General features: G+C 34.7%; 1 protein-coding gene across 1 annotated transcript in view; it reads right to left on the reverse strand.

The window, feature by feature from the left end:
• Positions 1-25,225, reverse strand: part of AHR (aryl hydrocarbon receptor) — a 57,574-nt gene that overhangs the window by 5,333 nt on the left and 27,016 nt on the right. Inside the window, 7 exon segments of the mRNA XM_051785912.1 lie at positions 531-672; positions 2,157-2,266; positions 4,012-4,214; positions 5,051-5,181; positions 9,412-9,535; positions 11,336-11,425; positions 14,829-14,944. Of these exon segments, the coding sequence (XP_051641872.1) occupies positions 531-672; positions 2,157-2,266; positions 4,012-4,214; positions 5,051-5,181; positions 9,412-9,535; positions 11,336-11,425; positions 14,829-14,944 (916 nt within the window).

Here is a 25,225-nt window from a genome sequence, read left to right on the forward strand (position 1 = left end):
AATAAAAATAAATGGGCTTTGTTCCATGCATTATGCTTTTCCTGGTGTAGCAAGTAAATGAATACTTGAAGTATCTCTTTTTCTCCATTTTTACAGACTCCTTAGCAAAATTATTTAACCTGTATGAAAATGCTGAATTCTATATTAATTAGAAGTCAGTTCAACACCATAAAAGACTGAATTTCTTTACATTATTTGTTGGTGAAATCCAACTGCAGTTGGATTTCTCAATTTTTGCTAATGAAGATACCGAATTAAAAATAGGGTGGATGGAATAACTGTCCTTTTACCACTGCCCTTACCCTCTACATGAAATCAATGTCTAAAGTTTTACTCAAAAACGACTATGCCACATAAGTACTGAAATATCAGAATTTTTTTAAGTGTTTGTTAGCAAATTTAAAGGTTTTCTTTTTGGAATTCAGAATCTAAAAGGTGTTTATTAAAAACAAAGAAATCCTTTCTGAACATAAACAGTTTCAAAAGGTCTCAGTTTTCGAAGTATACTACTTCATGCAGTAATGACTTACGTAAGAGGTCTTTGTGTGGCAATGATGTAATCTGGTCTTCCATTTTTGTAGACAAGACGAGCATTTGCCTGTACCCAGGCCCATCGATTTTCTTTGGTTAGAAGCCTAAATACAGTCATTCCACTCTCACCTGTCTTCATCACTAGAGTTAAAGAGTAAGCATACTGTCCAGCAAACAAAACCACGAAAATCTCTATGACAGTCATGAAAGCAATCCCATCTATGTAGCAATTTTACAAATCTCATGTCCTCAATCACACAATTCTGTGTGGCACTAATGCATTTCCAGTGAAACAGGATGACTGATCACTTTAAGAGGTCTAATTTACTGGTAAAATAAAAGTCAAAAGTGCAAGCAGTTGTAGGATATCCACTACAGACTGACAGCATTCTGTATTGAGCTTCATCCTTTATTTCTTCAATAACAGAAATTAGTAAATATTAGAACTTGTAAGTGACAAAAGCCTAAAACTCTCCTGTTTCCAAAAAGTGACTATTACTTAAGCAGTTAGAAAACACATTCGTTCTGAATCCAGTACTTTCGCATTTTGACTGGTTAATGCAGAGGTACTTCAAAATCTATTTTTCACTCACACTACCACCTCACTAACAATGCTTGATAAACATATTACATTTTCATTGTATATTGTTGAAAAAAAAAGTATTTCTAGATAGAAAAATTAAATAAAAGGTATTAGAAGCTTAAGAATCCTAACCAAAAATAATCTTGGATACAAGACCTCTTTTTTTAATCTTAGCATCCTAAGTGGAGGAAAATCAGTTTTAAGACAAAATTTCAAACCATTCATTCTGAAGTTTCATCCCATTCTATTCTGGAACCATTTCTTCCTTATTCTTTATGAAAGAAACAAAATCACTGACAGGCAACAGTGACTGAGCTATACCCGAAACAGAAAATGTGCTTAATAAAGGCTGAGAACTAACATACTGAGGGAGCTACTTAACTTTATATAAGGGGACAAAAGAAAAAAACACTTTCAAGAGAAGTCAGTAGAAAAGAAGAAGTACAAAAATGTCCTGAAGATGACTGTAAATTCCAAAGACAAATATGTTGCAACTAACAAAAAAGTAAAACCAAAGTCCACTAAATAGTTATAGATTAGATAGTTGATACCTATTTCCTTAGCTTAAAACATCATATTTCTCTCCATAAAACGTTAGTTAAAGCAAATTAAGCTGTCAAGAATCAAAACCAGAAATGGGTAGGATACTAGCATGTTAAATCACAGATTAATTTCTGGTAAAAATCTTATACCAGTATCAAAAGAAAATGTTTCATTTAACTTGCTAACAGGAAAGCTATCTTTGAAATAGTCTCCTTGCCCAAAGGAAGTTGTTGAAATAGCAGAAGTTGGGTAGAGCAGAGAAGGAAGTGAGAAGAGCAAGATGTGACAGAGACTGGAATATATATCCTACAAGGGTCTAGATAGGAATAGTAAATATTTCTTCAACCACTATAAGTTTTTATAGGGAGGGAAAGATTACATGAAATAAACAGTGTTCTTTTTGTTAACTTTTACTTTAAACAGTACTTCATATTACATTCATACTGAGAAAATACTCCATACTTTGATTTTTCAGCCTTCCTTGGGGAACAAAACTTACTTCGAATATGGTTTTCAGCACAATAAAGCATATCAGCTGCATGAATAAACTGGTATCCTGTTCCTCTCATACACAGCTCTGCTTCAGTGTATCCCAGGACAATCTTTCCTCTGGAAGTTAAAAACAAAAAATTGCAATGCTGCTGATGAACCAGGTCACAGAATAAATGCCAAGCAAGTTAATTATGGCTAGAACATTTCAGACACAAGTGCTAACTATCCTTTGTTGCAATATCAATTGTATGCGGAAACAGGGTAGCTGTAATAAAAAATACAGTTAACAAATCATAAAATCTTAACTAGTCTACCAGCTTGCCTTCAATGACTAGAAATGGTTTCAAAAGCTGTTAGATCACAAAAAAAAAAAAAATGTGGATGCCTACATCCGGACTCTCAATTCCATACTTTTGAACATATTCACTTCTAGCAGGCAGCTCCCATTTGTTACAATGAAAGACACTGTTTTCTTAGCCCTATTTCATAGCATTTACCTGTAGGTGCTTGCATGTAGAATTAAGTAGGGGTTTAACTTTAGCTATCTAAATCTTCTTGTCTAACTCAGTATTTTTAGTAGCTTAAAGTTCAAAACAGGGTGTATCTCATAACTATATCCCCTTTGCTATTTACTGATTTAGGACCCTTGCATTTGCATTTAAACAAAATACACCTCAGAGGAGTACTGTCAAGAGCCATGTTTGACCCTGGTAGCTAAAATTAGAGTACTTTACTAGAGGTCAGGGAGATGAAAAACTTAACAGTATTCATGTGATCTCTATGAGATACATGATAAAATAGTCAAAAAGAGACTTAAACAGGACTTGGAACAAGAAAATGGAGAGTCAAAGACAGGATGGTAAAAAAAGGAAAAAGTAGGGATGGGGAACAATATATGTAAGAGTAAAAACTGTTACAAAAATTGAAGGTTTCAAGTTAATGAAAAACAATCAGAAGAAAGAGATGCCTGTGTTAACATTTTGCTAACTTTTACTTGTATCAGTTTACAGAAGCCAAGCAAAACATTTTGGTCTCACAGTAGACAGAATACTGAGTAATTTGATTCTATTCTACAAGCAGGCATAGAAATCCGTATGAGATTCCACTGAAAATTAATCTCAAAGCATTATCAGTCAAAAAACAGGAGGGAAAGAACGAAGGAAGGAAGGAGGCCAGAGGCTTTTATTTTGATAAAGAAGCATCTTAATGGGCTTCTTGCCATGTTGATGCAAAGTTACATTATTTTGATCTAGTAATGCACCAGTGTTTCCAAATCTCACATAAGGAAAAGAATGGTTTGGAAATGGGTAAAAGTAGTAATATAAAAAAGGACTTAATTTGTTTATTTTGAAGAAAATGACATTTCCGTTGTATTTTACATCTATTTGAATTGAATGAGAAAATATGCACGTAGAATAAAATGAAACACTTTTTCTATCCGTTCTAAAATCAAATTTCAAACCAGATTTAAATATGAAACTTTTCTTAACTCAGTAGTATTCTACCTTTTGTGTTTTTTATTTTGGGTTGGGTTTGTGCCTTCTTTGCTTTTTGTTTTGTCTTGGTGGGTTTGGGTTTTTTTGGGTTGTTTTTTTTTTGAGGGAGTCAGTGGTGCTGTTCTGTTTTTTAAACAACTGAAAGTCAGAAAGCAGTAGGCCATTTCAAGGAAGTAGACTATGACAATCCCATTTCTGTTTACTTACTAAGAGGGTTGAAGAGAAAAACCATAACAGTTTCTAAGCAATCATCACTGAATCAGCATATATACTGAAAGAGTAGCCTGCTTTATATTTCAAATACATACATGAAACCTATCTCATCAGCAAATTATTTGACTAATATGCAGAATAATTTACACCTACTTTGCATCACAGCCAGTAGGTGTGAAATCCAGTTTGTGTTTAGTTCTGAAGATGAAGTTTTTGGTTCGTATCTCAAGGATGGATGGTGGCTGAAGGGGAGTAGCTACTGCAAACAGAGCAAGCTGAGGAGACAAAGTAGCACCATCCTTCCCTTTCTTGTTTTGTCCATGGAGAAACTTTAACCGTCCTTGAAAGTTCATAGCCTTAGGACGAAGAAAAAAGTAATTGTTATATGTTGGAGATATTTAGGAGTAAGATATTTCTGTTATGAAATAAAACATATATTTTTATTTTTTCTAAGTTCATCAGATTCAAACTTTGTAGCATGGCACACATAAAAGTTACCTAGCAAGTATAGAATACTGTTGTTACACTCCTGAGTGTGACACTTCAAGATCTACTAATCAACGCAAAAAGGAATTAATGAAAGGTTGTTCTGTTAAAAAAATCTCCAAACATGTAACAGCAAGTGTCAACTGGGGCTTCTAATATTCTAAAAAACATGGCATTATACATCCATATAATTATAACAACATTTATCTTGCAGATGTATATATTTCATTTTGCAATGGCAAACAATTCTATTTGTAGAAAGTCACTAAGAGGATGATAACATATTTGTTCCAAAATCTACACAATTGACTAACAAAAAGAATTAAAAAGAGCAAGCACAGACTTTCCATAATAAGGGAAAACTATGGTCCTCTTAGTTACTATAACTTAGTGCATCTCAAGATACACAACAGAAAATAATCTTGTAATGCTTTTTTATCTGCAAATCACACAGTACTTTACAAAAGCAGATGCTTATTTGCATTTCACTGAGGAAACTGAGCCATGAGAAATGAGAGAACCTGCACCTGGTCATGACAACATGTTGAAGGAGACATATTCAGTGTCACTAGCTGAAACATTCTGGTTCAAGTAGTTCAGATATCTTTGGAGACTTCAAAAATAAGTTTCTGTACATCTTGTTAGGATAATGCAGATGCTCAACTTCTAAGCGTATGTGGAAGTTTTTACGTAACTCTATACTCACCAGGAATCCAGATGAATTATCCAGGAGGCATCGTAACCTGCAGATGAAATTCCTTTCCATAAAGGAAGAATTCTCTGGAGGAAGTTGGTCTGGGTTATAATAGGTTGCTGGCTGTGAAAAGCCATTATCTCCTGCAGGAAAGGATTATTTATAAGGATTATTTTTAGAAGAACACCTAGTGAAGGCTATCTATAACAAACAATCTTCCGTCTCATAAACAAAGCATCAGGTCATGACCAGAGCAAGAACAATGTAAACTGGAAACATCCTCAGAACCTATAATGATTGCAGCACTGGTTAGTTATCAGTACTTCTGATGGGATTATGTTTTACAGGCTATGGTATTTGAAAACTGCATACAATTTATTTTTAAGTATTTTTTCTTTGGGGTTTTTGTTGTTTGTGTTTTTAATTTATTCATTATGTTTGTCAACAACCTGGATTCTGAATCAGTTGCAGAGAGCAGAGTTCTCAGCAGAGAGCACATCCATGTATCCTATAACAGTAGAGTCTGCAAAAAGGGTTCCTGTAGTAGCAACTACAGGAACTAGGTATTCAAAAATGCAGGAGATCAAATGGTTACTTTTCAGACAGCCAGGTGAAAGCTGTAGCAATAAATAAAAATAAGCATCTTTAGGAAACCACCACAATAAATAAACGTGGGTACTTTCTCTAATGGATGCAAAACCACTCTGCTAAACAGTGAAAATATTTCTGGGCTCTGCTGATCAAAACACCCTAGTTACCTCTCCGGAGGTACTTGGAGTACTTGTGTTTTGTGGATTGTTTTAAAAAATACTAAAAATCACGACTGTCAGCTAGGATAACAACACAGTTAACCCCTTCAGGAAAAGCATTTGCTGCTAAGTGGCATTTAGAAAACAGACTTAAACATTTGGAATATAAAGTAAAAACAGAAGGTAAATCAAAAACTTCCGATAGAATACATATGGTCTGCATGAGACTACATACGCAGAAATACCAGAGCATGTCTACTCACAGCAAATATAAAACCCCACAAACTGGTAATTCCCTAGGAATTTATATATGTAGAATATTAAGTAAAAACCGTTTAAAATGCTACTGTAGAGTGTTAAATACTCTGTTATTTAAAAAAATAGTCCATGTACTCTGAGAGAACTGATTGTCATGTATGGACAAAAGAATAGTACAGATTTTAAGAACCCATATTGACCTTCCAGAGTTGGAGATGAGGTGGAGAGAGCATATCACTTCATAACGCACCACATTATGTTTTCTGGAACATAATTTTGTCTCTTGGACAGCTGGAATAACTTACAGATAGGTTCAGTGGTTTGCATAATGGCAAACCAAACCCAAAGGAAAACAAATCCTTACCAAAAGCCAGTTCAATTTATTCTCCTATTAATTCAAGGGTCAGAACTGGAGCCAAATGAGATTGCTGATGGCTCACCACAAGGTCTTGCAACCTAAGGCCATCTAAATCCTACAAAAAATGTTGAGTTATCCAGCTTTTCAGATAAAATCATGAGATACCTTTTTTTTCTTAAAAGAACTGCTATGCAAGGTCAATTTTTTCTGAACAAACTTCAACATATTGAGAAAAAGAAAAAGGGCTCTAGGTTATAGTGTGTACAAAAAGGGATAATCTGAAATTACAGCCATCTGCAAAACTGTGCATTGGCCAAAGCCACCATTATGAGCTAATCACACAGGACCAGAAACTCAGATCCTTGTAGTCCAAGATAATTACCAGCTAACTTTGATACTATAAAATAACAAATTTCCACACTCATCATATGAATGGTTCTCAACAGACAAAGCAAACTTACTTCCTTACGTTCTGTTGTTGCAGATTTTTTTCTTTTTTTATTAATTCCCTAAATGCTGGTGAGAATTTTCAACACTTCTGAGACAGGTTGGATGCTCCCTGAAGAAGCAATGATTATGAAGAAAGAGCAAAGAAACAGCTTGCAAATCCTAACTTATAATTCAAAAATATCAACTCTGACTGAGTGCAGCTCTAGCACTCAACAAGAAGTGCAAGTCCTTCTGCTGGCATCGTTGCCCCTGGTATGCTGGTATGCTCTTCAGCATTTCTGCCACAGGAGAAACTCAGTGTTATTCTTCTGGTAAATACAGAGCTGAAATCTATAGGCTCAGCAGGTTCAGCTGGGTTCTCTGAAGTGTTTGTCAGCTTTCATAGTAAAATGGGCAGTTCCCAAGAGTGAGCAAAGCTTTGGTGGAAGAAGCAGCTCTTGAGACGAGAGGAATTGAAACATGAGGGAATGGGCTTCAAGCCCAAGCCTCCTACCTTTGAGAAAGGAATAATGCTGCGCTTTCTCAGGCAGGTAGGAGGCAGAGATGCTTTACTGCCAGGACCTTGGTGAAGTGACTCACTGTAAAAGGGCAAAGAATCTTACAGAGCATCTGCAATCCCTGGAGCAAAACCACCAGTTAACACTGCAGGGGTTAGAACCCATATCTCTCATGAAGCTCACGCTGGATCTCATCAATACCATGGAGCAATGCCCAGAACATGCAGTGCATTAAGTCTTTGTCTTTAAGCTCAAGACCATACATGGTTGTGTAGCATGTGAACTTTAAAAGATAATCCAGACTTAAGGCCCCAAAGTAGATATTGGGGACTGAAAAATCAGGATTTTGCAAACTTCTCTGGGAATAAGACAGGACTGGGAGGATTGTCTGGGAAGTACAGTAACAGCTGAGGAAACCAGTGGTTTAGAGGCATACGAGAGTACTGAGTGAGAAATAACCAGTCCAGGCTAACTGAAGCAGTATTAGTTCCCAGACTCAGACTGGAATCTGTGCTGAAGCCTGAGAACAATTATAGTATATCTATAAATATCTACATAATGCTAGATGAATGTATTAAAAAGGAAATTAATTAACTTAGCAAAAATGGAGAGCACTCTCATGATCATAGCATTATCCTTTGTTGTAAATCTGAATTCAGTTTAAAAATCCTCAACATCCAAACCTTTTATGCTACCCAAGGCTCAAAAGTCATCATAGAATCACAGAATGGTTTGGGTTGGAAAGGACTTCAGAGATCACCTAATCAAAGCCCCTGCCATGGGCAGGGACAAGTTCCACTAGACCAGATTGCTCAAAGCCCCATCCAACCTGGCCTTCTGAACACTTTCAGAAATGGGGCATAACTAGAAGCTTTTAGTAAACTAGAAACACAAGATATGAAACAAACAATTGCAATCCTGCTCAGCACTTTCAGTGATTCAGTCAAATCTGTTGTCAATTCAACCTGGTGTTGTACTTTTTAAACATAACCTTTCATAAATTCATATGCACTTGCTTAAGCGCTATAGAACACCATTTCACTCTAAAGCAAACAATAAGTCACCACACAAAAATCTGGTTTCTGAGTGCCAGCAGCTGTTTGCTATACTAAATTGTACTATTAACTACTTGTGCAGCATATGCAGCAGGACTGTTTAGATTGATTCATAGATGATATAGCAATGTTGACCACTAAATGAAAAAATGAAATATACTGAGCTGTGTTTCAAACATCACAACATTTGTTGTTTTTAATTTCTCTATCAAATCATGGCCTTTCCATACTCTAAAATATTAAATATGAAACTGCTAAGAGTTTAAAATCAAGTTACTTTATGAATGGTAGATTTATTAAAAGCACTATGGACTTCTTACAGATTAAAAAAAAATACCTATAATCAAGTCACAGTAACAGAGAATTTTACCTACATATTTCATTAGCAGTTGTGTAAAATGGAGAATTAAAATAGAGCAGTTATTGTAATTATAAGGCAGGCACATGCTTCCTGTATTACATGTAACTATCTGTACCTACACATCTTTGTTCTGATATATAGGCAATGCCTTTCCCCTTAGTTTTTTTCTCAATATAGCAGGTCACTTAAGCATCAGCCAATAACGTGACAACCCAATGCTCTTACAAGCATACTATTTGATCTTAATGGCTCATCTATTTCACCTTTTATTCCTCTACCCCTTTTATGGCCAAGAGAAGTGCTGGTCTACATGGCAAGGAATGCACTGTTCCCTATATTAACACCATCACTAACACATTCTTAGACTGATCAGACATGTAAGACATTGTCATTTATGCTCCAAATTAAAATCTTCCAATTTAAAGTGTAATTAATATTTTTATGATGTTGTGCTGTGAATAGCAGTGCTTATTTAAAGTGCAAAATACAGTAATTCTTACTGTTGCCTAAATAAAATTCTACTAAGTTTAAAAGATGTTATTCCTTCCTTTCTCCACATAAAGTTATCTAAACTTTTTTACATACACAAATTTGAAAAACCCAGCTAATCAGACAGATAAACACAGAAATTGGCTGCATTCTTACCTTGTACATTTGGTCCAGAATCTGCTGACTGGGCAGGATTTAATGCCCAGTGTAGCTGTCGCTGAAACTCAGGTCTGTCTTCTGTGTGAATCAATTCAAATACACTCTGGTGTATAATATCCGACTATGTACAAATGAAAAAAGGTGGGAAAGAACAAGAATAAGAAAATTATATGACAATATGATATAAGTTGTCTGGTTGACAACACTGCTATGGATATGGGAAAATCCAGTTTCCTCAGGGATAAAGACATACAACCACATGCACGTGGCAAAGCTTCACAAAACAGTTTTTAGCAGCACAGAGAATTCAGCTACACCCATGACTGCAAACATGGGAAACAATAATAAAATATATTTTCTAAGGAAGAAAAAATAACACTATGTCAACTATCTCTTTACCTGCTTTTATCTAAGAAAGGTTGGAACTTTTATGCTTAGGTTCTGTTTAAGTAATTTAACTTTAGATACTGGTAAATAAAGTACTTGCCAGCTAGGACTTGACTTGACCCATTATACGTGCTACAGTATAATACAAAAGAAGCCAAAGACCCTGAACCAAACAACTTCCAAAACTAAGCCAAGTAGATTATGAACAGTGCATTTGTTTGCCTGAAAGCTTTGTCACTCCTTAAGGATGTGTAAAACATGTAATTATTAAGCTCTTATATCACCACCAATTGTGTTGTTTGGAATGTAATCTAAATGGCAAAGGTACAACACTGAGGATCAGTCATTGAAGGAAATTAAGGGGGGAAAAAAGGACCCAAAATATTCAAGATAAGACTCAGTCGACTGAGAGGATTTAAGTTCCCTGTTTTCAGCATGTTTCAAAGACCCAACCATTATATAAACAGAACATATTTAAAATTAAACATAGATCTAAAGTAATTGAGGTGAATTGGCAAAAGCAGAAGTTTAACTCAAATTTGGCTTTGACGAATTTAATAAAAAAATCAGTATTTTCCAGAACAAATTGCCAGAAATGCTAGTTTTTGTAAATTTAAGACTTCGCTTCTATATCATGCACTTGATTTACTAGTATTACTATACAAATTTTATGCCCAATTTGTTTCCCAAGCTTTTCTCTTTTTTCATTCCCCAACACTGAAAGAATATGTAGCCCCAGGAATAATGATGTTTTGTTTGAAATACTTTCTTTTACACAAACATTCCTCAGTTCAACAGTTAACTAAAATTGCAGACCAACCAGAATTTCTCCCTATTTTTAGACAGCAACTGAATCTATCAACATTCAGCATCCACAGATATACACTGATAACTATAACTAAGCTTCTATCATCTCCACATAAAGTAACCCCAGGAGTTCTGTAACGAAGGCAACATTTGCCTACTATGCTTTGGTCTTTACTAGTTTGGTACCTGGCTTGAAAGCCCACTAAAGTCAGCCATATGTGGTCTGCACCACAAATAGTAAAGAAAAAAAAAAGCTTGTTTTGAAAGAAATAATTAAATAAATAAACATGACCAAGAGAACACTAAAATTCTAAAAATACTAAAATCACTCACTTCATACTTAAAATCTCAAGCCATATGGTAATAATTTTGCATGAAAGGTTTCTATTAAAATAATTACCTTCCCATTGAATTATGTCTCACTCAGCATCATAAACTGGGTAACACCACAGTATAAATTTCAAACAGTTGTTACAGTGAAGACTAATTAAGTGTGAAAACTTCCTATCTTGCCTAACTCAACTTTGGAAATTATATTCCTGTTGTGCTTGGCCTGACGTCCTGGCTATGTAAACTGATAGAAAAGTAATATGGTTTCAAAGTGATCCAACCCAAAGTACCTAACTGAGATTTTTATTACACAAACTATCAGACCCTAAATACAAACACTGATGTTCTCTGAAAGTAAGCAAAACCTCTGCAAAAAAAGAGGAAAAAATAAACTTACTTGTTGGAAGCCCAAGTAGTCTTGGATGGTAGAAGAGACGTAAAAAACCAGAGCATCTGCTGTAACAACTAAGACAAACCCATTTAATGCCTGGGGAGGAAACACACCAATCTGTCACCTTCACAGACAAAATTCCAGACAATTATTGTGGCTGTAAGTCTGCCTATACTCTACTCTCCCAATAAAATGTGAGGCATGCAAAACCATATCATTATCTAACAGCATAAACAGAAGGATTCTTCATTGCTTCTCTCTACCTGTTACAATGAAGAAAACTAGCTCTAATGGAAAAAAAAATAAAACTGTTCTTTTGGAAAATTCAGGGGAGAAGCCAAACCCTGTTGATGACTTTTAAATACTTTTGACTGTGGATGAGGGACAACAGTATGAACAACTATAAGTTTTTCTAATATCAACCACAGTTCACAATGCTTGCGTGGCACAGCCCTTTGGTACCTCCAGCTGCCCACCAGCACAAACAAGAGCCATGCCACAACCCCAGTTCCAAAATCCACTCTATTTATAGTGCAGGCAGGCCTCTGTGAACAGGAAATCAAGCTATCAAGATCACCCATATAGTCCAAGAAAACATTTTATAGCTTACTTAAAATAGAAAACCTCTGCACAAGTGGACTGTTGCAAGTAAACAATGTTTTTGAAGAGATTTCCCCCTCCATGAAGCAGCAGACTAGGCGGCTCCACACTCGAAGTCACGCAAAGGGCATTTATCTGAACTCCCAATCAATACGGTTCATGGCAATTGTTGTGATAGCAAACAGTAAATTTGTGACTTGGCAGCTCATCTGAAAGGTGCCGATTTACTTCTATGGATTTCAGTCAAGATTTAACAAAAGGCTGTCTCAAGGGGCTGGATTAAGTACATTGTGCCACTTAATTTCCTCAACTGCATTCAAAGGGAAATTTGGCCAGCATACTCAAAACATTTTTTAAAAACTTTATTATGCAAAATAATTGTAACACAGAAAATGTTAAAGAAGTGAAGGATATGCTATATCTTACTGTAACAATTTAATAATATAGAAGTTAAATATCTGATTAAATGACTGGCCTTTAAATGGTGTGAACCACTCCTATTTAATGTGTAGACATTAAATACTCTCATAGAGTTGTGAGCTCTGTAAAAACTCCTTATACAAGTTTAGTGAATTTTACATTAATAAAGAATGAGTTAAAAAAGCCTTAATAATCATTTGAAATTAAATAGCATAGCCAATCCAAGAAATCTTTATTTGTTACACAGAATCCTTGGGTTTCCTGAAGTTTGCAGTAATTTCAAGAGAGCAGAACGCCGCAATGGCAGGTGCTTGTGTCCTCTGCTGACCTACTCTGCAGGGCATTTCGCCTCAAGGGCTGGATATAAAAAGTCTGCAAGCTGCCCAGTATCTAACTCTGTCTCAAACGTTAAAATTGCTTATTCTGGTCTGTGCCATATAAAGCTACGTATACCTCCTGTACCTGGATTGCAACCACATTTTACTGTGGCTCTGGTACACAGCTCACCTTGAACGAGGATTGCTACTAAAAAAATCATATGCATTCTGTAAGCCAAAAATACTGTAAAATGCATGTATCCAGATATATCAATAAATGGGAGGTAAGTTCTGATGGAGGCTTTTGCAAAATGCAATCAAAAAATAATTATTTTTAAAGAAATAGTGAAATTCCTCAGGAAGCACTCTGGAGCACTGAAGATAAAACTTGTGCCTCTAAAAATGCTCTCAATACTCCTAATACAAAGGCAATTACGAAACTGTTCATTACTGGTAAGAAGTTCTAAAAATTTCTTAGAGGTCGTCATTTGCCTTGCACTTTTTATCATACACTTGCTTAGACCTTAATAGATCATGTGTTTAAAATAAGAATTGGAAATAGTTTTAAAAATTATGAAGGACATAATTTTGATTTTAAGGAAGGCACATTTGTGTATTTGATCTCTACTTCCACAGTATATTGAATTGGTAAGGCAGTCGCTATGTTGGTAATTTAAGACAATTTCCTGTTTGTTAGGAAACAAGAGAAAACATCTGACGAACAAATAGAAAAAAATACAAACAATATGATGTGTATTCATACCACCTTTGCAAAAAAACCCCAAAAAAATCATCAATTATACTTTAAGGGAAGGATTTTATCAATATTTACATCTTACTGATTCCCAGTATCTTCTAGAAAATTCCCACTTTCATCTCTCATGAGTTTTTACATTATCTAAGATAACTCTGGTTTTTTTTCACATATATAAAATATTTACAAAACAAACTCCTTTAGAAAATTCAGTTAATTTACTTACTTCACAAGATGGGCAGAATTTACAGTAAAATAAGTATATTATCCATTTAATTTTCATACTGAAAAACAGTTCCCTCATATCACTTCCACTTGGAAATCATAGAACCCCCCCTATATTTCACATAAAATAGATGCCTCCAATATAAACCTTATACTTTACCTTTTTAGATAATTCTTGTTTAAAAAGAAAGCTGTTCACCTGCAGTAATTCCATAACTGTTCTTCATTATACTTTATTAAGGTTAGAAAATTACATACATGTCCTAGTTTTTTAGTTGGTTAGAAAACAATTTTCAACTACTATTAATTTAAAGTAATTGTTTTGTGGGATTCTTAGAACTTGTTTTCATTTCTACTCTTTGAACACTGAAATTAATTTTGCTCTAAGCAAACAATTGGCTCTGACAATGATTTGCCATTTCTAATAGATACATCAGTGGGAAACCTGGGAAGAAGACAGATTATCAGCATTTTTCAAATGAAGCTGCAGGTCACAGTAAAATCTATTTTGTGAAACTAATTAGAACATTGGAATACTTTTATTAATAATTTCCCAAGTTTAATCTGGATCTAGTATTATATCATTATTCATATGTTTTGACACTCTAGGACATCAAAACAGGCTAAAGAATTTAAGAAAAAAAAAAGAAAATCATCAATACTCTTTTTTATTAATACTTTCTATTAGTTCATAATATTGAAAGTTATTGAAAGTTGAGGTGTTTTTTAAATTTTGTCCTGAACCTACACTATGGACCACTGAGTTCTTTCAAACTACCAAGAAAGCTAGATATTTCAGCAACCCTGAAATTTCTTTTTAAAGAGAAATTGTTTCTTTTAGACAATTAGTCACCAAATTCACAGTCAATTACTAACTTATCTGACCCTTACGAAGACCATTATTTTATATTAGTATCTTTATTAACAATAGATGTAAAGAGCTGGGAAAGAAACCTCCAATAAATTACTTGGAAACATTGAAGTGGAGCCCATATTGTAACACCACTCTACATCACTACCAGAAAAAGTGCAAGAGCTGTATAATATTACCTTAAAGAAAACGAGAAAAGGATTTTACAGTAAGAAAACTTACTTTTCAAATCTCATCAGTGAATATAGTATGCTACATACAATAGTTTTTTTAATGTAAATCTTTGCACAATATATCCATTGCAAAAAATACCTGCAGTAGGAGTTCTCCTTCCAGGATCTGCATCCCTTCTCCACACTTTGCTGTTCTACAGTTTTCCTGAATGCCATTTCTTTCTGGTCTTGTAGAGTTAGAAGATTTTAATGCAACTAGAACAAAGAAAGAAAAACATTGAGCTATCTTTGAAAGGCTCATTAGAAATTTACGTAATGATGTGCTATTTTGTGTAAGAAAAAATGTATTTAAAAGACGCCTACAAAGTCAATCTAATGAAAACTTCTGTTTCCATGTCAAACTTTTTCCTTACCTTTAGAGCTAACCTCCAAATTTGTCATCCTTCTCCATTCTATACTATAATACTTTCACTACAGAAGCAGCATTATTGAAATCAATCCAAATCTCATTACTTTATACCTCTTTTTTTCCTTCTTGTCTTTACTCTAAGACTCACTTCTTGTCTGTCACTCTTGTGACAAACAAATGACACTTGTTTTCATACACCAACCTCCTATAACCTGACAACAGTTCCGTATTAAGGTATGAAAACAGTTGCACTTCTCTAATTTCAGACATCAAACTATGGTTCATCAGATACAGAAACCTGCTCTAGACATAAAGCTCCCTTCAGGGAAAGGAAGGAAAGAAACATGAACCCTAAACGCGCATTACACACTAAAGAACACAGAGAAAGGTATTTCAAACAAAAAGATTTGGGTTGGGGTTTCTTTTTTCTGTCATAGTTAAATTTTAACCATTTAAACAACTAAGCAAACTTTCCAATTTCAGATAAAATACTGTAACCATGAATCATCATTATTCACGTCACAAATACATCCAACTGAAAGAAAAAAATTACTCAGCAACTAAGAGATTGAGAATCAGACCATATTGCTACAAGTTACCCATCTCTGCATCCTTCCAATAAACAAGATGCTATCAAGTAAAATTAGTTACCAGCAGATCACCTATAACTCAGAATTTACCTACCTTACATAGTTCCAAAAAAGAGAGAAAAAAATAAAGTCTTCAAATCTGAAATTAGTCTGAGTAGGTCTGCAGTGCCTAAACAGCTTAAAATTACTTGAGCAATTGTACCTTAAACCTTTACCATAAAGCTAAAGGTCACCACCTGCCCCAACCCCAAAATTTCTAAGCTGCAAAGCAATGGAAATTTATAAAAACAACTGCACTTCTGTAAAATACCATGGTTTATCTCACAGCCATGAGATATCCACCCTAAATTCCAACCAATTTTTCAACCTGCTGAAAACTTTCATTTTTCCACTGCTCAGAACTTTAGTCAAGAATCCTGAAGAACTTCTGTTCACTTGCTTTTAAACTATGCTAAATGATATTTTACACTACCTATAATAATGCCTTTCAGGTTTTTTTAAGTTATCACTGCAGCTAACAACTTTCAAGCCAGACAGTTTTCATTAAAATATCCCTCAAAGGCAGTGTAGATGAAAAACGTGTTCTAAAACGACATTAACTGAATAATCAGATCAGAATTTATCTAAGGGTTTGCTTTGAAATTTAAACCTTAATGCTGTTCTTCCTACCAGATAGTTAAAAAGTCCTGCAACAGACCACACAGAGTTGCAGTTGCAAATTCACTTTGAATTCAAGTGAACGGGATATGTAGCCAATTTTTTTTCCTGAGCATTATTTGAAAAGGATAACTAGAATATTCACTAAACACTAACGAAGTCCACAATCAGCAGAAGAAAACTTATTATCTTTTTACTTTATATTTTATGATTATTGAAAAAGCTCCATTCAGCTGTGGAAGTTGCAAGTAAAGATGCCTATCACACTTACCATTCTGAAAAATACCATATATAATTATATACAGGTGGTTTCTTTATCTTTTATAATGTCTTATGGAATAAAATCTGATAGATAAAATCTATCAATTGACAGAGCTCTAGAGCTCAAACACAGATGATGCACTGGTGGCTACATTCCTCCTAACTTTCTAAGTGTACAAGAGGTACACGTGAAGTTAAACATTTTCCTGAATTGGAACCTACACCTTTTGCAGAAATCAGAATGTGGGTGGAATCAAGCTGTTGTAAACTGAGGCAGATGGAAAATTGCTGACAATCTGGATTAATAAAAATGGAAGATACAGTGGAAATTAGAGCTGTATCCATCACTGGGTGTGTATAGTTCCTGAAAAAAAAAAAAAAAAGGTAACAAAACCAAATTTACCTTGTTTTGACAGATAAATCACAGGCCTGTTAACACCTGTTACAAGCCACCCAAGTCCCTGGCACTGAACAACCCTGGCTACGTGGATGCACACTAGCAATGTGTGGTTCTATACAGTCAAACTGAAGGCTACTAGAAACAAGGGACCTCACAGTAAGGTAGGGTCGCCTTGCCAGGCAGTAATTCTGAACAGATGTGGTCACAGCACACAATGAAGTGGCCTCAGAAATATCAGCTGGAGATATAGTAACAGGTAATGAAAACTAGAACTAAATCTAAAAAGCATAACTTATCCAAAGGTAATATTACAGTCAACATGACCTAGCTTAAAACGAGCCATGTGTTCTGGTAGTTCTCAGTCTATGTTACTCATGTCATCAGACAAAATAATCCCAATGGTTCATTACTTTGTAATCTTTGAATCTCTGAATTAAGTACAACTCATTTTGGCCTATCCCCTCTTAATTTTCAGACATGGGAAATTAAAACATGAATACTCCCACAGAGTAAATAGAAAAAATCTGTATACATACTCTAGAATACATTCACAATCAAATTACTTCTCAGAATTTCCCATTAATAACTTTAAATCAACAAAAATAAATCAAAGTTGTTCATACCTGTAAAAAACCAAACCAACCAAAAACAAACCCAAACCAAAATATATCTGTTACACAATTCTAGCAGGAGGGTTGGATTGTAAGCACCTGCTTTCGAAGTTAATGATTGTCATTTAATCCTATGTCCAGCAATAAGCATCATTTCTATTGCCTAGATTTCCCTGATTAGAAGTACAAGCTGAATCCCAAAGACAATAAAACTAGATAGTGACCTTTGATAGATTTTTTTAGACACAAAACATTGTATTTTCTGGTACATTTCCTTCATAGTTGTGAAATGCTTTAGCACCCAAACCAGCAAATGTAAAAGACAGTTGGTTTTACATTTTATCTATAAAGATAAATTAAATAACAATGCTGACACCAATGTTTACCAGCTTCTTATCTCTGCTTCTAACTGTTACACTCAGGTGATAAGAGACTTGTATGGAGATGCAGTGTACTTTATTAGACTAACAGTATGTATTGGGGAAAAAAAACCCCAAGTATGACATACAACTACTTCTTCAGGTCTGAAAGAGAATTCCAGCAACTGAGTTCCATCTACTGCCAAAAGCCATCTTTAATTTTAAAACCACAAAATTTATTCATTAATAAAAATTATATTCAATACCTAAGGACAAGAGGTATTAAGCAACCTTTCTTCTTTCCAGGGAACATCAGTCAGTTATATGAATGAATTATAAACAGCAGGCTGAATCAACTGATAATACATGATAGATTAATTTAATGAATTATCTGCCGAGATATTCAGAAGTTAATCTAATATGAGGAAAATTATTAAAAATATAAGTCTATCCACCATCTCATTTAACCTCCATGCTGTTCTCATAGAAAGGTCCTAGTCCAGGATGAAAAAGGCCTTTTTCACCTTCAAAAACTTGATCTCTAGGGATTATACTTAGTAGGTATGCTCCCCTCCCCCAGCTTCAACTCACAACCGGTGTCCTCCCGCTTCCAGGTTATAACTCCGGTTCTCAATGAGAGCCTTTGTCATGACTTCCTCACTTGACAGCCAGCTGCTCCAAAGTCCCAACTCCACTATTTCACCCATTTCAGCTTGCAAAATCAACAACCATGCAGCCACCTGTACCTATCAGAGCACTTTTAGCAGGAATCTTGTAAATGATGATTCCTTACTCTGTCACAGAGCAAGTGAAAATACACTCTACTGATTTCTTTGGCAGGCCTCTACCTGTACTGATTGTTCCAACCTTAATAAAGTAACTGGAGATGCAGAGAATTCAGCATAAGGTATATGTCAGTAACTATTAGCCACGTTTCTGATGGGCATTTATAAAGAACCTGATTTAACACACAAATATTTGAGATGTCGACTTTACTATTACATTAAGAGAATAATATTAACAGTTAAATCGTTTAAAGTAATAGAGAGGCATTTAAAAACTGTTCCAGTTCCCCTTTTCAGGAAAGAAGTGACAAACCTACAAATACTTATACAAATATTCAAAAGACATATCAGTAAAAATGAAATCTAATAAAAATGCCTCTAACATGCATGTGACTAATGCCTTATGCAATAGTCAGTTGTCTGTCCATAGAACAAGACAGCGCTATTCATCACAGCATATATCAGGACACTGTCAATACTCAGCTCATCCAAACCAAGTTTATTTTACTGTTTTCCTCAAATGCAGAAACTACTACAGTTGGAAAAAACCCCAAACAAACATTTTGCTTGAAAGTATCAGAAAGAACAAAATAAACAAGAAAAAATAATAAAAGCGGGGTTTTTTTTCTGTGTTGAGTGAATAAAGAAGTTTTTCTGACATAAATCAAGAAAATACAACACATTTGCTAGTGCTCAGCCGTGGAGTCTGGAGAGAATATTCTCCATTGAAACCTGAGCATTCGCAAACCAAATCTCTCTTCTTATTATCAAAGGAGTGAAGAAATGTATGATTAAACTTTCCAGCTCAAAATTCATCTAAACCTGCCTCGTGTTATTAGAGTGGTGAATATAAACCGTTTCAGCAACTGCTGGCTGAAAAGCTTCACAGAAACCATCCCAAGATACTCTGTGGTTAGAACTTTTTCTTTTTGCTACATTTTCTTCACCAAAGAAAAAGCATAGTAAATAGTTTTAGAGGAGCCAGAGTAGCTCACTGTAGAGAGGTATAGAGAATGGAAAATCAAAATGGCAAGCTTTAACCAGACCTTTTAAAATCATATTGACATGCAACAAATTTCTTTAAATCTGGCTCAAGATAATTTTTACTTTTAGGTGAATGATCTCTTCTAGGCTAAAACTGTATTAAAGTAACACTTGCCTAATATCACAAGTATATTGCTAGCACATCAGTCATGCAGTCCTGAAATTTAATCTTAAAAAGGTTCACAGAACTGCTGTATACCTAATCTTGGCACAGTTTCCACAATTTGGCCAAACAGGTCAAAGTTTGCAGTCAAAGCCAATTGAGACTGTTTCATAACCTTTTCAGTAGATTTATAAATTCTACTAGTCTGTTCTGAATTACTTTAAAAAACCCAACAGTTCTCTTGAGGGGGGTGGTCTTACTCACTTCAGCAACAAATGCTAACCCTCAACACAAAGTTCACCAGCCAAAACAAGACAAGGAGGCCACTGCTGAGAAAACAGAGATTAATATTAAACTCTTGCCTAATCATTAACATAAGATGAACTGTTTATACTGGCAAAAGATCAATTTTACGTGGAAAAAAATATTATATATACCTACACTTTGCACCTGCAATCTCTGACACTGTAAAGGTAAAAATGTTTATAGAAGTTAAGTGACATGAAGAAAAAATGCAATTAGTTTTCTAGAAAGATAAAAGATGCATTGACTGCACATTTTGTAAATAGGTACATTTCTATATAGCAGAAACTCTACATTTCACTAATAAAACTTCTGAAGGATTGCTTCATATTCAGAGATACAAGAGAAAATAAATACAATTCAGAATTATCATACCTGTAGCTCTAAAGTTTTAGTTATGCTACACAAAGAGGCAAGATGAACTTCTCTGTAGGTTGCATGTACAAATAAAATATGTTACATGTATTGGCAGCAAGTTTTCACTCTATTTTTCATATTTAAATTTTCCATTTACTATTTTTCATTTATGAATTCTGAGTAACTTTCAAGATAGCTTTACAATGGGTCATGTGGATGGAGAAATGTATAAGAACATGCATATTCCATTACTATCAAACCTCCAAAATGTAAACACATTAATAAAAATGTAAAAAATACATCACTTTTCTGACACAGTCCAGAGCAATATCGGCAGAAAACAACTTACAAAAGTAGTCATGGAAGTTGAATTATCAGATTTTGTAAAAATAAGAAAAATGAAGGTGATAATGTACATTTGGAAGTGACTAGTAACAAAGGATACCTTTTTTCCTCTTAAGCATCAGTGAGTGCACCAAATTATGACAATATTAATTATTGTCATACTAATTTTTATAACACTAATAATATATTTTAAAACAGAAAAGTTACCAATAAAACATAGGCAGGAGCTGCCTATGTTTTCCAGAAAAATAGCCAAAATAGTTTATAAAACTCATAACAACCAACCTTCAGCCTCAGAAGACACAGTACTTTGATTTATGAGCATATTTTCAGCTAATGTGGAGACATATAAACATGTCTACATACTTACGGAAAGCAACTGAAAGAACCACTGGGCCACAAATGACAGGTATTTCTTGATTTGGCCTCAAAGAAATCGTTCATGGTTCAAGAGAGAAACTGCCATGAAGCAGCTATCACAAGAGGATAAATCATCCCACCGTGAATATTTTAAAGAAATATTAGTAGGTTATGTAGGTTGGTGAAGGAAATAAAAAAGAGATTGAGGGGAAATAACACTTTTGCCAGAATAAGTTTTAACAAGTAAGATTAAAATAAATTAATTTTCACTAATCAAAAAATGAGAAAGGAACAAGGGTAAAAAGTAAGTGGTCAGGTTCTGGGCAGTTGAGAGTCAATAACTTAACTGTTGTACAGATATAGAGTGTCTACTAACGTACAAGTCAAGAAATCAAGAATTTCTATGTGTGCAGACTTTGTGCAAGTGACTCAAAACAGAGCCCCACGGTGCCACAGACCTGCACTGCACATATTGCAATTTCTGCGCATGTGCACTTCTCCACTTCCAGTCATCCAGTACTTTCTTTATAACCCAAATTCAAACCCAGTAAAATGCAAACTCATCGGCTACACAATCAGACATGGCAGAGAGAGCACAAGTCTACCCAGCTGTGAGGATGTTCAAGTATACAATAACTTTTACTTAAAGGAGAAAGAAATGTAGGATTTGCCCAAAGATGCTTAGGCTCAAGAGAAGAAGAAAAAAAGGAAATTTTCATCTCTAAAGCAGATGATTCCATAGGTTAAATGTGTCTTAATACAAAAGGTTTTGACAGAAACTATTAGGAAGCTTTAGTGAATGCCACCAAAGCAACTACTACAATAAGTCTGTATATGTTTGCTAGACTACAGAGAAATATTTATACTTCTGGTATAATCAAGATAAGGAACTTTCAATATTAAGAAACTTTCTATTATTAAGAACTCTAACATGTCGCAGACCGTGGATGAAAATACAAACCAAGAATAAACCGTTCTGTCAGCATTGGACTGAAATTACTCAAGGTACAGCTTCAGAACTTCCCAAGGGCCCCGCTGTACTTACACTTCAGACATGTCTTCATACATATTTTACACTCAACAAGAGAAAAGCACAGAAGTGGTACACATTACTTGAACTGCTGCAGGAGTCTAAAATAGTCTCTTCATTGCAATCAATATATAACGAATATACATGAGGAATAAAAACAGGACACAGCATTTTTCTCAATGCCAAGTACCATGGTTTCTGAATGTGTGATGTTTGAGAATCACCCAACAAAACCCATCTAATTTTAAAATGACCTTGGGTTTCCGCTACTATACAAAAAAGGTCCAAAGTGCAAAATATTATTTTTCATTTATCTGTGATCAAATACTATGCTTAAATATTTTAGCACAAAAGCTATTTTTGGCATAAGGAAGTCTGTTGCTTGCCCTTTCAAAATTGACATGTCTGTGAGTTCAGATCAGTTTTACTTGTTTTCCAGGTCTATGGCAAGGATACATTTCCAATGCTCAGAGTTATAAATCATAAAACGGACAAAAACTTGGCAGGATTAGAACTTTTTTTGTACCTAAACTTCAATCAAATTTCCCTGGCCAAGACTCAAATGGAGCCACAAATTTCCCAGAAATTACATTTCTGGATCACAAGATTATTTATGAGATAGTAAATGAGCACACATTTCTACCACTGGAGAAAAAAAATCATTTTTTTTTAATCTAATTTTGCTGCTTGGTAAAATTTATCAACACCAACAACAAACAGAAGCAGAAAAAAAAAACTTTGAAAAAATTCAAAACACTTCTGTACAACTTCTGTTGATAAACCACCATATGGAATACTGTAGCACAGTATTTTAATTCACCTTTAGTCTGGTTTTGATATTTTCTACTTGAACATAGTATGTATTTGAATACATATCTTTTACAGAATAATATTTTAATTTAAATTTGCCATTTAATTTTTTATTAAATTATATATATAGAAAAAAAGAAACAAACCCATATCAGCTACTTTTTAAAATATCTTGAAAATTCACAAGGTGAACCAGCAAGCTGGTAACTTGCTTTTTTATACCATGTGAAATTATGTGCCTAATGAGCCACAATTTAAATCATAAAAACTCGTTTATAATAAAACAAGGAGATATATTTAAATAGTTGGTTGTACTAACAAGCCATTGTTCAGCTAAGTGCATAACTACACGTGTAAATACCAAACAGGAGGAAGAAAACCATAAACGCTTTCTTTCTAGCACCTGAAATATGGGGAAGCCTGTATGAAACATCTCTAATTTTCCCTAGCATTATTTTTATACCAGCAGAAAGCCTATCAGAAGAAATGAACCTTAACCTCCCCCTCCTATGGAAAGCTGAATAGGTAACAGCAGGTAACCAGGACAGGAATTAGATCTTACCTAATGAGTTTATTTGTGATGGGCTAAATGTACAGCAACTTCCTGAGCCAGAATTTGGACAAGATACTGGGCTTCCACTGTTATTTTGGAGAAACATCAAAACTTCATGGTTAAATATCCTGAAAGAATGATGTTTTAACTGCAACAGTATGCAAAAGTGACAGCTGTCTTTCCCCACGGCTTTAGTCATGATAGCATTTTTAGACAGTAGAACTATGTATCCAAAACCAAGAAAGGCAAAAACAGTGCAGCATCCATGGCTTAGGTATATTTTTCACGTGGTAACAGCCACTATTATACTTTTCACATAAATATAGGATTGTAAGATACATTACAGTGTATATATGGGGCACAGTAGGTGGTGGGCGGGCAGAAAAGAGAAAGACTGAAAGGCTGAAGGACTGAAGGAGGAAGTTATCAAAAATATGCCTAAAAGTTGAGAGGATGGATGGTTTTGTGGCTCTGACATTGTCTTCCTATGTGATGTGGTAGAAATCAAACAGGCATCATACATTTCAATTCCTGAACTATAAAACTGGAAAAAGTGCACTTCAGCTCCAGCAGTACTGCAAGGATAAACTGAGTAAAGATTTGGAAGTTCAGATTCTCTGTTTGGAAGAGATTTTAGTGCCCCCTCTGAAAATCATATTAGATAACCAATAGTTTAAAGCTTACAATTGCACAGTATTTCAATATCATCTTTCCTGACAGTTTTGGTTTGCTAAGCTGTAAAGTTTATGAAATCAAGACCTATGAATGTTTATAGTCTCAATATAATAAACAAGGTAGAAATTTCAATGGATTTCTGCACAGGGAGCAAAAAAAGGGGAAAAAAAGGTTGGACTGGCACTTTTACTGAACACTGTGCTTAGGAGGTCGCACAGGACAGAGGTCTGTATTTCTGATCAAGCATCAGAAAACAGAAATAGCAACAGCAAGCATTATATAACCTATGTTGCTAAGGGTTAGACTGTGACGCAAAGGAAAACTATATTTTATTCATTATGACCCCTAGGAGGAGGGAAAGAGACAGGCAAGGAATGCTGCAAAGAAAGGAAACTGGAGCAAATAGACTAAACTAGAAGAAGAGGACTTGGGGGGAAACAGGAACCTCTGCCCCTATAATTTGCTCTCCCCCATAGGGATTCATTTCACAGAGGGCCTGTTTTAGTCTGTCCACAAGTGAACCTGACATAGGTGGTCTGATAAAACCACAGACAAGTTTTACAAATTTTTTTCCATTAATTCTCATATTAGACGATTTTATACTAACTACGAAAATGTACCTTGGATACAACGAGTACTAACACAAGCCTGATACTGGGACAACTTTTTTACCCATCTTTCAGAAACAAAATTGCTTAATTGAGTTGGACATGTATGAAGACAGACACAGTAAACATAAAGCAAAAGGCTATTATTTTGATTAATGCATTACCAGGGTAATCTATCAGCTCTCACAGACAGAACATTTTTTCAATATCTCAAAAGTATTTTAACATATTTTATTTTTTTAAGATTCTAAAATATAGTTTTACTTAGTATTTAAA

This window comes from Manacus candei, unplaced genomic scaffold, assembly GCF_025592945.1.
Source record: "Manacus candei isolate 608988 ecotype Guabito, Panama unplaced genomic scaffold, ASM2559294v1 h1tg000021l, whole genome shotgun sequence".
Lineage (NCBI taxonomy): Eukaryota > Metazoa > Chordata > Aves > Passeriformes > Pipridae > Manacus > Manacus candei.